We start from the raw sequence: 15,706 nt of genomic DNA on the forward strand, positions 1-15,706 counted from the left end.
ATTGATAAATAATTCATTAATACATAGATTCATTAATACGAATAACGTTTTTTTCCTATATGAACTATTAAATAAATTTTAAATCTTATTTGGTTTTCTGGTTATTTTGGAAGCGTATACCCGTAAAATAAGATTTTACATTGGGTATACGCCGAAAATCGAAAATCTTCTGATGGGTATACGGCGTATACCCGCGTACCCGTACCAATACACCACTGGTCAGCAACCATCGGCAACCGTAATGACCTGATCTGCATTAATTGAACCGGTCAATAATTATATTATTGGCATGATGGCTCAAAGAAAATCTGGAACATTTTTGTGTGTTTGATTTCGTATGTAATAGTTGAAATGGTCGCTATCCTCTACGTACTATTTTTAATAGAAGACGGCTGTAGATCGAGAGGAGTCTCAACGTTTACCAAATAATAATCCAAAATAAAACTAGACAAAATAGTCAGTAATTTGGACTGCATTACTGCTGCAACGTTTCACTATACTGTTGCATACAATGCATTATTATGTGTTATGATTTGTGAGTAATAAGTACCACAATAGGTACCTATAACTATAGCTGCAGTTTATTATATTTTGTATATAATAATATACATAATATATTGATGTTTGCCATTTGATACCAATGAGATACATTGGTCATTGGTACCTACCACAGCTACAGTTTTACGCGCTGCAGACCGTATACGACCACAACGACTGCAGTTTTTGAAAACCGCAAACGCGGAAAAAGGCGCGGGCCCTGTACACTCCGCGGGCCCCATCGGAACACTACCGTGTAACAAATATAATAACAATGCGTTTCAGTTTTACGAACGGCGGCGGCGATATAGTATCATATACGTATTGTACAGTATAATAATAATAGCAACAATCACAGCAATATAATAGTCGTGTGCAGGCCGCGAGACACGCGGAAATCCGACACGTCGCTGATAATCGGAACGGATTTCGCTACGATCGATTTCGGCGATTTCTCGTACCTACCTCGCCAGTGCAGTGCACGCGAATGCCAATACGAGTACGATACATATACATATTATATACGCAATAATAACCATATCGGACTCGCCGAGCACAAACGGATAACATAGCGAATAACACCGTCGCGAAAACATGACGTTCCCGGCCTGGCCGATCTGCACTCATCGCTATTTTTGTCTGCTCTTGATATCGGTGAGTATTTTAAAAATAACAATCGTAAAATCTGTGATGTATTGCTGTAAGACATTCGTGGGTATACTCGAATTTTTGAGTGGGATCGGAGTATGTGATGATGTTAAAAATCGCTTATCATTTAGTCAAAAAAAAAAAATGTCTTGCAGCCCACATAATATTATCACTATCAGATACAATATTAGTACTTACTTAATACTTATGGAGATGGAATTTTGTAGTTTTGTCGATATTTATTGTATAGTACTTGTTCAAACGGAAAATCATGAAAACTCAATGAAAGGAAGGAGGCCACACATTGAAGACACTTTCTATTTTTGGAAACTTAAATTCAGAAAAATTAAATCATAATTATAAATATATGGTCATAATATGGTATAGGTATCCAGAATCGGGATGAGGTGGATAAATGGTCATCGGTTCTCAAAATATTTTTTGTTAATCTCCTGATATCTATATTAAATACTATCTGAAAATTTAAAATTTAAAATTACAAATAATTAAAATTAATATTTTGTTTCTATCACTGAACATTGTAATGTATAGCTATACATGCGAGGCCATTCGGTATAATACCCGCATATCATCTTACATTTAGAATAGGGGTCGGTAACCCGCGGTCGTATATTGCCCTCGTAATAGTAATTTTATGTGGCTGGTGAGTAAAATTTATAATTTGGTATAAAATCACAAACTAAGATAGTATGGGATAATATAATATATGCAGTAAAAAAGTAAAATAGTATAGTTTATAGGAAGTTTCATCAATGGGTGGCTCATCAAAATGATGTTACCTGACATATTTGTTACTTTTAGCCTGTATTCTTATTGTGTCTAATGATACAGATTGTATATTGCTTGTAAAGCTGCATAAATAATAAAAAAAAAAACAGATAGTATGGATGCGGATTAAAAGTTGTTTGTTTGTGGATATATACCTTGTTAAAATAATAAACCTAACAGTTATGAACTTAAATAAACTAATTTTGATATTATTATACATTTTTGTTTAAAATAAAATAAAGTAGATAATATATTAAAATGTGCAGGGTTCGTTATATATTTGTATTGATTTTTTGGCCCTTGACATCTAAAAGATTGCCGAATTAAGTGAAATACCTATATTTTTAATATACATGTATTGTATTTCATATTATATTGATAAATCATACTCTTCGAATTTTGAACTAGATACCTACCGCCCTACCTACATCAACATTTTCAAAAAAATTATCCTCTAAATAATTTACAGTAAAGAGGGGGCTTTTAATTTGAAATCAAAAAATTGTATCACCACAAGACACTTTTCAAGTAGGTAGTACAAAAAAAAATCCAACATCTGAACATTTAATCACTAAGTAGTAGGTATAATATTTAGTACCTATATTTAAAAATTCCGAAAAATCAGAATTTGAATAAATTCGTCATTAAATGAAAAATGGGGATGAGCATGCATGGTGAATCACTCTGAATATTATACCATAATCACATTGTGCATTATATAGTAAGGAATCTATAGTAAATTGTTTTAAATTGTTTTTTTTTTCGTTTGCAGACGTGCTATTATTATGGTGTCACTACGGCCATTACAGTGGTCGATCACGTGTCCAAGGATCGATACGCAGCTGGAGGTAAACGCTGCAGCGACCAATGACAATAATAATATTATATCATACAAATCAATATCGAATTATAACTGTGCATAACACGGCAAAATGTATTATTGTTAACAGTTGGCAGCGATAGGGACACCGTTGACGACACGCACTTGCAAGAGAAAGTGGAAGACGAGGACGCGGAAAACAAGCATTTCATGTAAGCAGCCGCTCTGGTTCATAATTTCATATATAATATAGGTATACCTTATTTATTTCGAATTAACATGTCGGAAGTCCCGCGATACGAAATGGCGTATTGGTGCAGTTATTGCTATAAAATAAAAGTGAAACAGCGGCTGATGAAATGCAAACCCCTTTTAGCTTACATAAGATGACTATTATACCTACGTAACGATCCGCAAACGCCAAAATAATGTTATAATACTTAATTTTCGTGCTAGGATCTCGGGTACATTTGTATGGCTTCACTTTAATCTTTTCAGTCAATTGTTAGTGTTATTGGCAAGATAGATATCATATATAATATATAATTTGAAGTATTTATAATAAGTAAACGACATTTTTACAAAAAAATTAGTGTAAAATCTATCACTGTGTGTGTGTAATAGATAACACAAAATTTAAAATCATAGTAAAATACATAAAATATTGATATTTAGAGTGCTGTTCAATCGATTATTTCCTTTAATTTCTCTTGCATTTTAGGGACGTTTATTCGTTGCAAAGCGGACCTAAACAATTGGAATTTGGACACGTGTTCGAGGATCCAAACGTCTGGGAACAGAGGTACGAGAAAAAGGATTTTGATGCCCAACGGTACCAAGGAAAGGTGAATTTAGTATTATTAAATAATAGAAGAAGTGCTGATAACCGGATGATAGTAACGTAAGATACTCAAAAACTATTAACTTTTTTGAAAATATTTCTTTTACGTAACTTTAATTTATTAAAAAATAAAATTTACCTAAAACAGCTACATTTTTAACTATTTTTTATCGTTAAAATGTTGTCAATTTTTACATTTATAATGACAAATTGAATTTTTTATTCATCAGGTTAGGTGTGTCTACTTCGATAGTTAGTATATCTACTTCGATACATAATAATCGAATTTTGGAAGAGTAGGTTATGAGTTATAAGTTCCTATTTACAAAGTTTATATGAGCGGAGTGGAGTGGTACATGGCCCGACATGGGTACTCTTACAAAATGTTGGCCCACTACTCCGCTCATCAAACCTCTAAAGTCTTATAATTTATAGCTAATAAACTACATGTCAAAAATTGATTCATATACCCCGAATAATATTCTGCTTCGAAAAACGAAATTAAGATTGTATGACGCTCACTCTCTATGTTGTCATTTAAAAGAGTAAAAACTTAAAAAAATATAACGACGAAAAGTAGAATTAATTTTTCAAAAAATCTTATTTTGTAATGACATAAAATTATGTAAATTAAATATATTCAAAAACGTGTTTTTTGAATTAGTAAGTGTCTTACGTTAAAATTATCATCCCGTATAGCTCGTAAAACGTTCAATATGCGTTGTGATTTAACAGGTGAAATGGGGTGACAAAGACGGCAGTTACGGTGAACAGTATTGGGATTTAAACCACGGCGGCGGTGGATCTAACGAAAACGTGAGATCATGAAATAATTACTTATTTTTTTCAAATATTCTTAAAAATATAGCAACAGATATGTTATTTGTTGTATTATTTGTTTAGGAAAAAAACGAACCATACGAAGAACCTACTCCGATAGATTACGGACAGGTAAAATCCATAATAATAAATAAATACAGACATAAGTTTAATTTATGCATTTATCTTAAATCTTAATGTAACGCAATAACATAGGTAGTATTGGATATATTTTATTTATTTATTTAATTTCACGGTTCACAAATTAAAGGATTCGTTATATTATTATTATTATTTTAACCTATATCAGAATTCAGAGGTCACCAATTAATGGCGGCCCGTGGACGGACATTATCTGACCCGCATGTCAACAAAAAAATTTGTGTTTTTTAATTAATTATTTTTAATGGCGAATTAATTAATAAGTTTTCAGTAATTTTCGTTTTATATTTTGATTTTGTTTTAACTTTCTTTGGATAAACATGTGAATTACATTTTTATGGGCCTAGAAAACTTCTAGAATTCCTTAAGGGGGCTCTCTAAAAATATTAATTAGCAATCCCTGTTTATAATAAAATAAAACATAACTATTAAATTTAGGAGAGCCGTCAGAGACCCGTAATTTATAAGCCAATGATGATGACACTCCTTAAGAATAAACCCAAGAAACCCGTTAAAGATGTACGGAACTATCCAAAGCGATTAGTAGAACCACCAGCAGCACCGACAACAATAAGAAGCTCCACTAAAAAAAACGCTCCTGTTTTAGTTTTCGACATGAAGACTGGAGTAGTCATGGACGAAGCCACAGGGAATAAATTCATTTTGAAACCGATATAAGATTAAGAAATAATTAATTCTTAAATATTGTTTAATTGTATACATTTACAATTATAAAAACCTGAAGTACTGAAGTATCTAGATGGGTTATTAAATTACAATACTATAGTAAACGTAATTTTTTTTTGTATTAAAATTATGTTATACTTCAAATATTATAATTATACACAATTGACAAGACCTTTTTTTTTAATGTACCAATTATCGATTTTTTTGATTAAACTTTTGAATTACTATTAATTTAATCAATTTATTTTAAAGATTCATGCTTCAGAGCTCATTAAACAGATAAAATGTAGATAAGTTTGAGAAAAACAAATATTAGATAAGTAAAGTTAGTAGGAATAATTTTCCGCCAGTAAGTCATATGCAGTTAAACTAAAAACGATTTGTAAAAGTTTTCTCTTTTTTAACAATCACTCAAATTTTGAATAACAAAATAAACAAATAACATTGTATTATTAGTTATTTTACATAACGCAAAATGGTGAAAGGTATTTTTTAATTATGAGAAAACCTAATTATCAAATAATTGGTATTGATTTCTAAGTTGAAAACTAAAACAACTTAGAGTTAAATTATGTGTTTTTTAAACAACCGCAAGAACGATGCTTCTTAGGTAGGTTTGAATAAAAATCAACGTATAATATTATAGGCATTATTATTATTTCTCAATACAATTTAGAGTATCACTGTATTAAAATACATTATTTGTTGTATAATATATCGTTTATCCACTATATATATACTATAATCGTTTCTCACATTTTATCAATACGAAAATTGAATGAATAGCCACGTTCGATTATTGACTATTATGTAAAATGTGAAAATTTATCTGAAAGAAAATAGTTAAATATACGTTATTTATAAATGTATACATATAATTAATTATAAATGAAAAACTGCTTTTTTTGTCAACTTATATTTTTATAATGCATTATAGTGCATTCAGTGGTTGTCAAAATGTACACCAGAAAAAAAATAGGTAGGTAAATATACGTTACTTATAAATTTTAAATATATATAAATTCATAATATAAATACATTTATACACATATATATATATAATTAACTATAAATGAAAAATTGCTTTTTTTGTCAACTTATACGCATTCAGTGGTTCGAGAATATTGACAGCTAGTAGAAAAATAACCTATTGAGTTATAAGAATATATATTTATACATTATATAGGTAAGAAAATCATGACGATAACAATGATGAAAGTGTGCAGTGCAACATATTATATTATCAAAAATATAATATAATATTTAGAACCTGCAGAAGACCTGGTCCATTACATAAACATCTGTCAAAAGCAGAGAAGGTATTGATTGGTATTTTGTAACGACTATTATAATATTATATTGTTATTATATCGGCCGTCTATATGCGGTTATGACGTTATAAGTGACATTGTTCATTCGTTCATAATAATTTAGTTGCACATAATAAGAGCAATACAGATAATGATGGGCCCTGGTCGTTTTATTTTGTAGAACCCTATTTGATATGGTTGACACTTAAAAATAATATAGCCACCTAATTAATGTTGTATCGGGCAGCCCATGCTCTCCGTTTATTTTGACTCTCTTTTCCCACGATGAAAATAAAAGTTACTTTCACTGAAAAATTTGAATTTATTTTGTACCAATGTGATTAATTCGGATCCGATAATCCGCATCCGCAAGAATAATAAAATATATTATTGTATTACTATATCATATGGTCCAAAAATCAATTACTCTGTATTTCTGTAAGTCATAAAATAGATACCTATAGGTACATACAATGTAAATTACATTGTATATGGTTACAATGTAAAAGGCATAGGCGTATATACACTCGAATCAATTAACATGAAACTAGAAAATAATATGCAGGTAAAGAAATAATATAGTTACGATTTTTATTTATTTATTACCTAGGTACTACGACTTCAGTGGGAGATTATAATATTATTAACAATTGTTATAGGTAATGGTTTAATAGTTGAAAAAGAAAATCGGACGAAATCTAATTTGCGTTCTGGACGTGAACAGTAATACACATACCACTTTAATACTTATATAGAATAATAAAATTATAATTCGAACTGGGTAACAAAATATAATTTCGTATGAAACGAAGGCTAAAATTTATTTATGTACACAACAACAATATTGTTGTTTTACACTATTCATCATTTTAATAATTAGACCAGAAAGATAACAATGATCAATAATTGACACTAGTCAGCATTAGTTTTTAATCTATGTGTATATGTAGTAGAGAGTAGACAGTAGTATAACCAAAGAAACTATAACGTGACACATAGGTAATCAAAATAATTAAAAACGGTACCTATACGTAGATTCTAGTGTTTCTAGGTATTGTACTATAGTACTAAGAGTAGGAGTTTAGGACCTACCTTTTATGTTATTGCTGTGTAACTACGCGTTTTTTTGTAAATTGTTATCATTTGTCGATCCATGTGCCTCAGACTATAAAATGATAACAACATTCAAAGTCGTGTACATAATATCAATATAACTAATAAGCTAAGTTTTACGTAGGTACTAAAACTAACAGCTATTAAATTTAAAACGTTCATAAATTATTATTGAGTAGGTAATGATAGTATTACAATATTATTTTTATTATAATATGTAAGACGTATCTGCGCTGAAAAATACCTAATATTTTAATATTATTAATTAATACTTGATACATAATAGCAATAGGCCGATACCTATTGGTACACACTCACAAATACTAAAAACTGTATACCTACCACATTTATAAATGTTTGATTCCGGACGAAGCTAAGATTACCAAAATATGATCAACGTTTATTATGCATGACGTGCTAAACATTGCGCGGGTTTTCCAGAGGAATTTGAACTGAGTTTTTAAGAAAATATCTGTACATGATACATGCAGATATTTGATATTGGATTGTCATCATGCTTTGCTCTCCCCTTGTATAGGGATAGTGGTGTAATATCATTACCTATAAATATTTTAATGCAATTATAAATATTCGCATACAATCAAATAATTTTAGTAGAAATTAGTTTCTATAGAATTAGCTGTTTACAGGACTACAAAAAATTATTGTTTTACATATTACAGAAAAATAATTATTTATTCAACATTTTAAACTTATTGATAATGGTTATAATAGGTATTATGTGAGTTTAGATTTAAATTATAAAATCTAAAAGCTAATTTATAAATTAATTTTAAAACCCGTAATAATCGTTAGATATTTTGCTCGATCCAAAGACAAAAAATTTAAGTAATACATTTCACACCCACAGCTCAACAATTGTGTAGATATTAATCGAAATTATTTCGTTATAAGTGTAGGTATATGTAGGTGTAGGTATACCTTCATAATTAAAGTACCTATTGAATTGTCATTGTTATCATTTATCGACCATCTACGATGTAATGATATATTTGAAACTAATCTATATGTAATACATCATTTATCTTAAAATCAAATTAAATGAACTTTATCGATTAACTTTGAGTTAACAACACACACGCAATCATCGTTAGTAAATAAATCCTATACAGGTAGATCAGAGTCTTTGTGCTAACAATATACGATTTTACATTTGAATTGGTAGTTTTGTAAGAGTTATGCGTAGTTAGGCGGGAACATTATAATTGTAAAATAATATCATTTCTTTCATGATAAAATACAATAACAAATAAATATATTTCTTTTGAAACGTAATAGGTGGAGGGGAATAGGAGAAACCAGCCTAGACGGTTCTAATGTCAACCATAGTAAAAAGTCAATCTGTACGTTGTAGACACACGTCGAAGCAACTGAATAATAGTGATCTACTCCAACAAAATTAATTTATACCACCTACGTTATTTAATAATAATATAGTAATACTGTTTGAACAATTTTTATATTATTTTAACTCAGTGTTTAGTTTTAAATTTTAAACACTTTCGATAATGCAGTTTTTATATTATTGTTTGGTAAGTAAATTTATTCTTTTTCCAAAATTAAATGAATATTAGTCGTACAAAATAATATTGGCCATATTATCAGTATACGTAGTTTGTGTATGGCATGTAAATATTTTATAGTATTTTAGTATATATATATATATATATATTTCTAATATCCATATAAAAAAGTGTATGTCTTTCATTTTTTAATACTGTAAAAATAAACATGATCAGTACAATATAATACATTGTTTTTGTATTATAATTCCTATAAACTATAATATCAAACTGGGATGATTTACTAAATTGAATCTTTAAAATTCTAGGGTTCAGCATTTCTATTATATAAAACACAGTATAAGTACTTACCTAATAATTTAGTAAATTTAACTTATTATATTTATAATGTAGTTTATACACGTTATGTGGTTAATACATAGACCTTATACTAGTTATACTAAGGATTATGGGTTAATAATACTCACAAAGCACGAATAAATTTAATTTCAAGAGAATTTGGGTTTAAAATTGAATAATTTATGTACGTACTCATAATATAGGATACTATTTTTAACGTTCTATAGGTATTAACTATTAAGTACAATTCTTACCATTTTAATAAACTTGGTAAAATCCATTATGGTCTTAACAATTATTCTGCGTTATTTTAACATATTTTAGGTTAAAAAAAATACACACATATATATAATTGATTAAATTATAACAAAAAGTGCAGCTATTATTTTATTTTGATTTGAGAACAGCTATATAGTACCTATTTATTGCATCCGATATCAAAATTAAACGTAAATATTAGTTAATTGTCAACATGACATGGTCAAAAAGTAGTATCAATATGATTTGAAAATTAAATATCAATGCAATATACTAGTGTGAAAATATTGTTTCAGACGAGAATGAAAAAAAAAAATTGTTCTTTGGTATTAATGTGTACGAATTTATTGGCGTCATTAAACTCTCTAAATGCCAATCTCTATTATACTAATAGAATTTTTTTTTTTTTATAAAGTTATTATATTATTTTTAATTTTATCCGCTACTATTAGATAGATCGTGTAGATTCAACTAAATTTCACGTGTTGGTTGTATCTTACTCTGCAGTTGTTTACAATTTACATATAAAAATTCAAACCTAATACCTAGTTATAATAAGAGTTATATGTAATATTCACGAATTCGGAGGTGATTTCAAACTCGTCTAATATTGTCCTACTCCATTCCATACACGATACACGTAGGTACAACTGGTACATATAATATGTTGTAGGTATATTTGTTCACGCCAGATATGATATATATATATTATATATATTATGAATCCGTTGTGTTTTTTTTTGTCATTTTGTCACATTGATGGCACTTTCCCTCGCGTATCGGCCCAATATTAGTGACGGTTTCCAGTTGAAAAGAACACGGCGGGGACATGTAGGGAAAAATGCACTAGGTAATCAACGGACAATAAAGAAAAGTAACATAATGTTATATGTTTTCTTGGCCTCATTTTCTTTTTGATCCGCTCGGGCATGTGGATACTGTTGCGCAATCAAAAACAAAACGAAAACATATAATAATATAATTCACAAAAAATCACAAAAAAAAACACATTAACAATAACGCTGGTCGCGTTGATCTCATAAGGTACCCGCCGTTGTTCAGATGTCATGTTTAATGAAAATCAAACGCATGTATACTTTTACAGGTGTTCCTCTCGACCGTATCCGTCGCGGTATTATTCGAAGTCAAAAAGATATACGTCATCGAACGCGATTTCAAGACAGGTATAACTAAACACATTATACATTATTTTTTATTATTATTATTTTTTTTATTGTACATAATCATTATCGCTGTGTGTCATAGGTAATTACATAATATATTATTATAATTTATAATTCAATATTTCTGGTAATAATAATATGATCCATATTATATAGTTACAGCCTGCAACTTACAGGGTATATTTAAATTGTATTTTATTGCAATATAGTATATGTATAGTAATTAGTAGATCAATATGGGAGTTTTACGAAATGCGTAATTATACACCTACTAACGTGTTATCGATGACACAAACTTCGGATTTTTTTTTTTTTATTTAATGACATGCAGACGTTAATATAATATTATGTTGATCGTTGAAAAGTATTTGCACATACGATATGAATATTATGTTAAATGTTTGATAAAAAAAAAACAACGAACCTATATTTTAAGTGTTAACTGCACCGATTAACTTTAACCAATGTAAATTATATATATATACAATGGTTAATGGTTAAATCAATGAATAAAATATTTCAAAAAATCTCGTACGTTATTTTACCTGTGCCTACACAAACCAGAAAACCCCAGAAGCTATAAAACTCGGTCGAATACAATGACCGTCCGCGCATAATATAGCTGTTCGGACGAGCAATAAAATCTGACGGTTCGCGTTTATGGGGTAGTCAAAAAAATATCGTATTGTATAATAAAATGTCCGGTTATTATTGCGTATACTGCAGGACTGGATTTAATGTAACGGTTGTGGCTGTTTTCGCAACGTAAAATAGCGTATGTATAATAAACTATGTAAGTCATGTACGTATGTACAGGCACGAATTCGCGAATTATGTTAGGTCCATCGCTGCGACTATGATATATAGCGCACGTTCTGCGATTTATTGTATACACTATTATATACGTAATAATATGACAATATAAATATAAGTCGGTTTGTATATTGCAACCTATGATAATATCGTTTTCTCGATGGTATATAATATATAGGCGGTATACCTATATGTTGTATATAGGTGCATTATTTTTAGACTGCAACTATTGTAATAATAAGTAATACCCGATCGAAATATATTATACTAGCGTAGATTGCGATATTTCCTAGTTGCGGTCAAAATCGAAAAATATGTAGGTATAACACTACCAAGTTGCGGTCGCCCAATTTCGAGTAATACGACTGGCGGTCACTATAGGTAGGACCCGAATGTTGTAACGACCTACGTTGTAAAGTAAATCCCTGAAATAATATATTTTAACTTCCCGTGTACGTAAGTACCTAAGTAGGTACCTAAATTAAGTTAAAAATTCAGTTTTTGGTTGACATATTGATGACCAAAATACTAAATAGTAGGTATACAAATAAATTGACATTAAATAAAAATTGAATTTAATGAAGAATATTAAAATTCTATGAGTACAATTTATTAATATAACTTGATAGATATCGATGTCGACTTCGTGCATACCTACTTGTCAATTCTACCGGTTTCACAGTCTTCATATTGTTGAAATTGTTGTACTAAAAAATTGTTGTTTGTCTGTCGAAAGCTTTTTGTACTACGAACACATGAACTGTTAATTTAAAAATATCTGTTGACTTAGACTTTATATATGCGACTTCAAGAACTGTTTAGGTATTCAGATAAGAATGGTAAAAACTAAAATGTGCAGCTGTTGAGCTTAAACTTTATAGTGAAAGCGTTCATAAGCAGTTCATTCGTATAATAGAATAATCAGCCCATAGAATAGTTATCACAATCATATCACAATAATATGTTTACTGCATTTGGGCATCTAGTCTTAAGAGGCTTAAAGGCAGATGTTTTTCTGACATTGCCCATATCTAAACACACACGACGTACCACATGGCACTTTAGAATGTGTTCTATTTCTAACGTACTAATTGGTCTAGTAAAACAACACAAATTCTAAAAACATATTTGAACTTTTCTTCAAATCTACTTAAGAGTCGAGATCGACTTCCTCAAATTTTCGATTTTATTCTCTTAGACCCTATAAAAAACGTTATATTAAAAAGTAGATATTAAAATTTTAGGAGAAAAAAGTTCAAAATGTAGTCAATCACAAGTAGACTTTACGAAAAATCTGCTATACTATAAAGATTTTTCCTCCTTAATTGTATCATTGTTCTCTCTCGGATCTCACCAACATGGTATTGTACTTCTTTTAATCACTCTTTCTACTAATTTTTATTTTAGAAAATTGAGTACCAATATATTGGATTGTCTTTTTTCACACGTGCAACATAGTAAAAACTACCTACTATAATTTCGCGTCCGGTGTAGTGAAACGATTAAAATTATAAAAATAGATTTGTATACAAACTACAAAGTGAGGCATGCGCGTGATATCGACCAGACCACTTTTTTCAATTTAATTTTTTAATTAATAAATTATATTTTTAACAATATTGTCGAACTTTTAAATGACATTTTTGGAAATTATGGAGTGAATTCAAACAAGTGGGTTGGATCAGATCGATCATCAGATGTACACTATTCATGTTGAATTCAAATCTGTTATTATAATATTTATACATTAAATCACTAAATTGATCTGATGGACGATGCAAAATGGGTGTTTTTACTATGTTGCACGTGTGAAAGACAACAGAGACGAAACACAAAATATACGAAATTCCGGTCCTCAAGGCCTTTATTTTTTTCGTGATAAATAGAAATAAGATAATATACATATTATACGCCGTTAATATTACACTTGAAATACGTTGACAGGTCTGTTGAGAGCTCGCCGGCAAAACGTACCGGTGCAGTCACACACCGTAGCCCGGATCGGAGGCCTGCAGGATCATCACCATCACCAGCAAAATAATATGTTCACGGCGGCCGCTGTGTCACCGCCGCCACTGCAATCTGTGCCGGCGGGTGGCCAGCTGCAACAGCCGACGGACTTGGCGTCCACGGTAGACCTGACGGCAGACAACCGGGCGCCTATCGATTATCTGACGCCGCCGCCGAACGCCGACTTTCAGTTCCTGCAGCAAAGCTTTCCGGCCGGCGAATCGACGACACAGAACCGGCCAGAGTCACACGTCCAAAACGTACAGGCGCCGCCACCACCACCGCTCGTACCGTTGACCGCGCAGTCAGCGCCCGCGGCGGTGCACACGTCGCCGTTCACACCCAGCGGAGGAGCCGGTGGCGGTGGTGGTTTTCCCTCGGCACAGGCACAACCACCACCTCCACACGGGACATCACTCAGTTCACTCGCGGTGCAGACGTCCTCACCTAGTAACCAGGTGCACAGCCTGACGTTCGCCAACCCACCACTGGAACAGTTCACTCCATACACGCCTTTGCTGCAGGTGAATAATGATCCCACGGCCAACCAGCAGCAGCAGCAAAACGGTGGTCGCTGGGAACTGGGATTTGATGCTAGCGAGATACTCACGCCCCCGTTCTTAGGCGGCCCGGAACAGCCGTCCAGCGGCAGTGGTCAGACATTCTTCCAGCAAGATTTTGGCCAAGAGACAGCGAGTTCGGTGCGCAACAACAAACAGTACCCTGCGAACAGTGGCGGATCTCTGTTCTTCGGTGGAGGAGGAAGTGGCGGCGGTGGTGGTTTTGACGCCTCCACTGCGACCAACACCAAGTTCACGCCACTGGACGCCGTCATACGGCCGTCGTCGTCCAACAAAAATGTGTACTGGGGCACGCCGAAGACCGCTCAACAACAGCCAGTCAGGCCGCCACTCTCGTTTGCCGAACCGAATGCCTTCCGGTTCAACAACAACCATTTGCACCAACCGCACCATAACCATCATAACCCACACCATCACCACCAGTACATGGACGCGTTCCAGATGCCGTTCACGGGCCAGTTTGACGGACCGCTATCGCAGGGCACAGTCGCTGATCACGTGGTTCACAGTTCGTTCAGGATCAAACGGCAGCTTCGGGACGCGGGACCTCCGCCAGCAGAAGGGCGATCAGACTCAGCCGACCGCCGTGGTGACGACGATCGCTTCGGTGACCGGAAACCCGTTTACAGTTTCGTCAAGACAGACAGAAACGGAAATTTCAAATGGAGCGTCAGACACGGTTACTAATACAGTAATACCCGTGTAATATAGGCCACCACCGCCGCGCCCGCTCAATCGTTACGATTACCTACCTATATTATATAATATTATAATGTCATATATTATATACAACGCGTTCCGTGTAATTATTATGTATTAAACTTATTTAAAATGAAAACGTAAACAATTTTCACATTAAAATAATAAAAAACAATACTTCCACTTGCGATTCACACATTATACTTCAAGTATAACGAGTATAACAATAACAGAACAAGCGTGTATGTAAGTACCTATTTAAGGGGCCTCGCTATGGCTATTATTTAATGGGCAACATTTAGGCAATTTTCATTCTAGTCTTAGATCTAAGTCCAGGATCTATGTGTTAGTTGTAAATTATTATTAGTGTGAGTGAAATTCAAAGCGGGTATCACTCTTGTACGCGCATGCACATGTCAATAATTCGATAACAATATAAAATTCATTAACTATACAAATTTGACGACAATTTAATTATTGTTTTAACAAAATTAAAGTTAGTTAACATTGTCTGATTTTGGTTCTCAACAAATATTTGAATTCAGCAGAAAA

General features: G+C 32.0%; 2 protein-coding genes across 2 annotated transcripts; both read left to right on the plus strand.

Moving 5' to 3' along the window:
* Positions 1-848: 848 nt before the first annotated feature.
* Positions 849-5,939, plus strand: LOC132938321 (uncharacterized). The gene is made up of 7 exons (XM_061005092.1): positions 849-1,191; positions 2,747-2,822; positions 2,925-3,006; positions 3,516-3,639; positions 4,371-4,451; positions 4,539-4,586; positions 5,055-5,939. The coding sequence occupies exons 1-7, from the start codon at positions 1,132-1,134 to the stop codon at positions 5,292-5,294; spliced, it is 711 nt and encodes a 236-aa protein (XP_060861075.1). The 5' UTR covers positions 849-1,131; the 3' UTR covers positions 5,295-5,939.
* A 3,157-nt stretch (positions 5,940-9,096) lies between these two features.
* LOC132938316 (uncharacterized) lies at positions 9,097-15,337 on the plus strand. Its single transcript, XM_061005088.1, has 3 exons — positions 9,097-9,279; positions 10,973-11,051; positions 13,809-15,337. The coding sequence occupies exons 1-3, from the start codon at positions 9,256-9,258 to the stop codon at positions 15,140-15,142; spliced, it is 1,437 nt and encodes a 478-aa protein (XP_060861071.1). The 5' UTR covers positions 9,097-9,255; the 3' UTR covers positions 15,143-15,337.
* Positions 15,338-15,706: the final 369 nt, after the last annotated feature.

Source organism: Metopolophium dirhodum, chromosome 2 (genome assembly GCF_019925205.1).
Source record: "Metopolophium dirhodum isolate CAU chromosome 2, ASM1992520v1, whole genome shotgun sequence".
NCBI lineage: Eukaryota > Metazoa > Arthropoda > Insecta > Hemiptera > Aphididae > Metopolophium > Metopolophium dirhodum.

Bases quoted from the DNA above. Each gene is read 5' to 3' on its own strand.
- LOC132938316 (XM_061005088.1), top strand. From the start codon at position 9,256: ATGCAGTTTTTATATTATTGTTTG. The intron at 9,280-10,972 runs GTAAGTAAATTT...ATACTTTTACAG, and splicing joins AGTTTTTATATTATTGTTTG to GTGTTCCTCTCGACCGTATC. The intron at 11,052-13,808 runs GTATAACTAAAC...ATACGTTGACAG, and splicing joins CGAACGCGATTTCAAGACAG to GTCTGTTGAGAGCTCGCCGG.
- LOC132938321 (XM_061005092.1), top strand. From the start codon at position 1,132: ATGACGTTCCCGGCCTGGCCGATCTGCACTCATCGCTATTTTTGTCTG. The intron at 3,007-3,515 runs GTAAGCAGCCGC...CTTGCATTTTAG, and splicing joins GCGGAAAACAAGCATTTCAT to GGACGTTTATTCGTTGCAAA. The intron at 4,452-4,538 runs GTGAGATCATGA...TTATTTGTTTAG, and splicing joins GCGGTGGATCTAACGAAAAC to GAAAAAAACGAACCATACGA.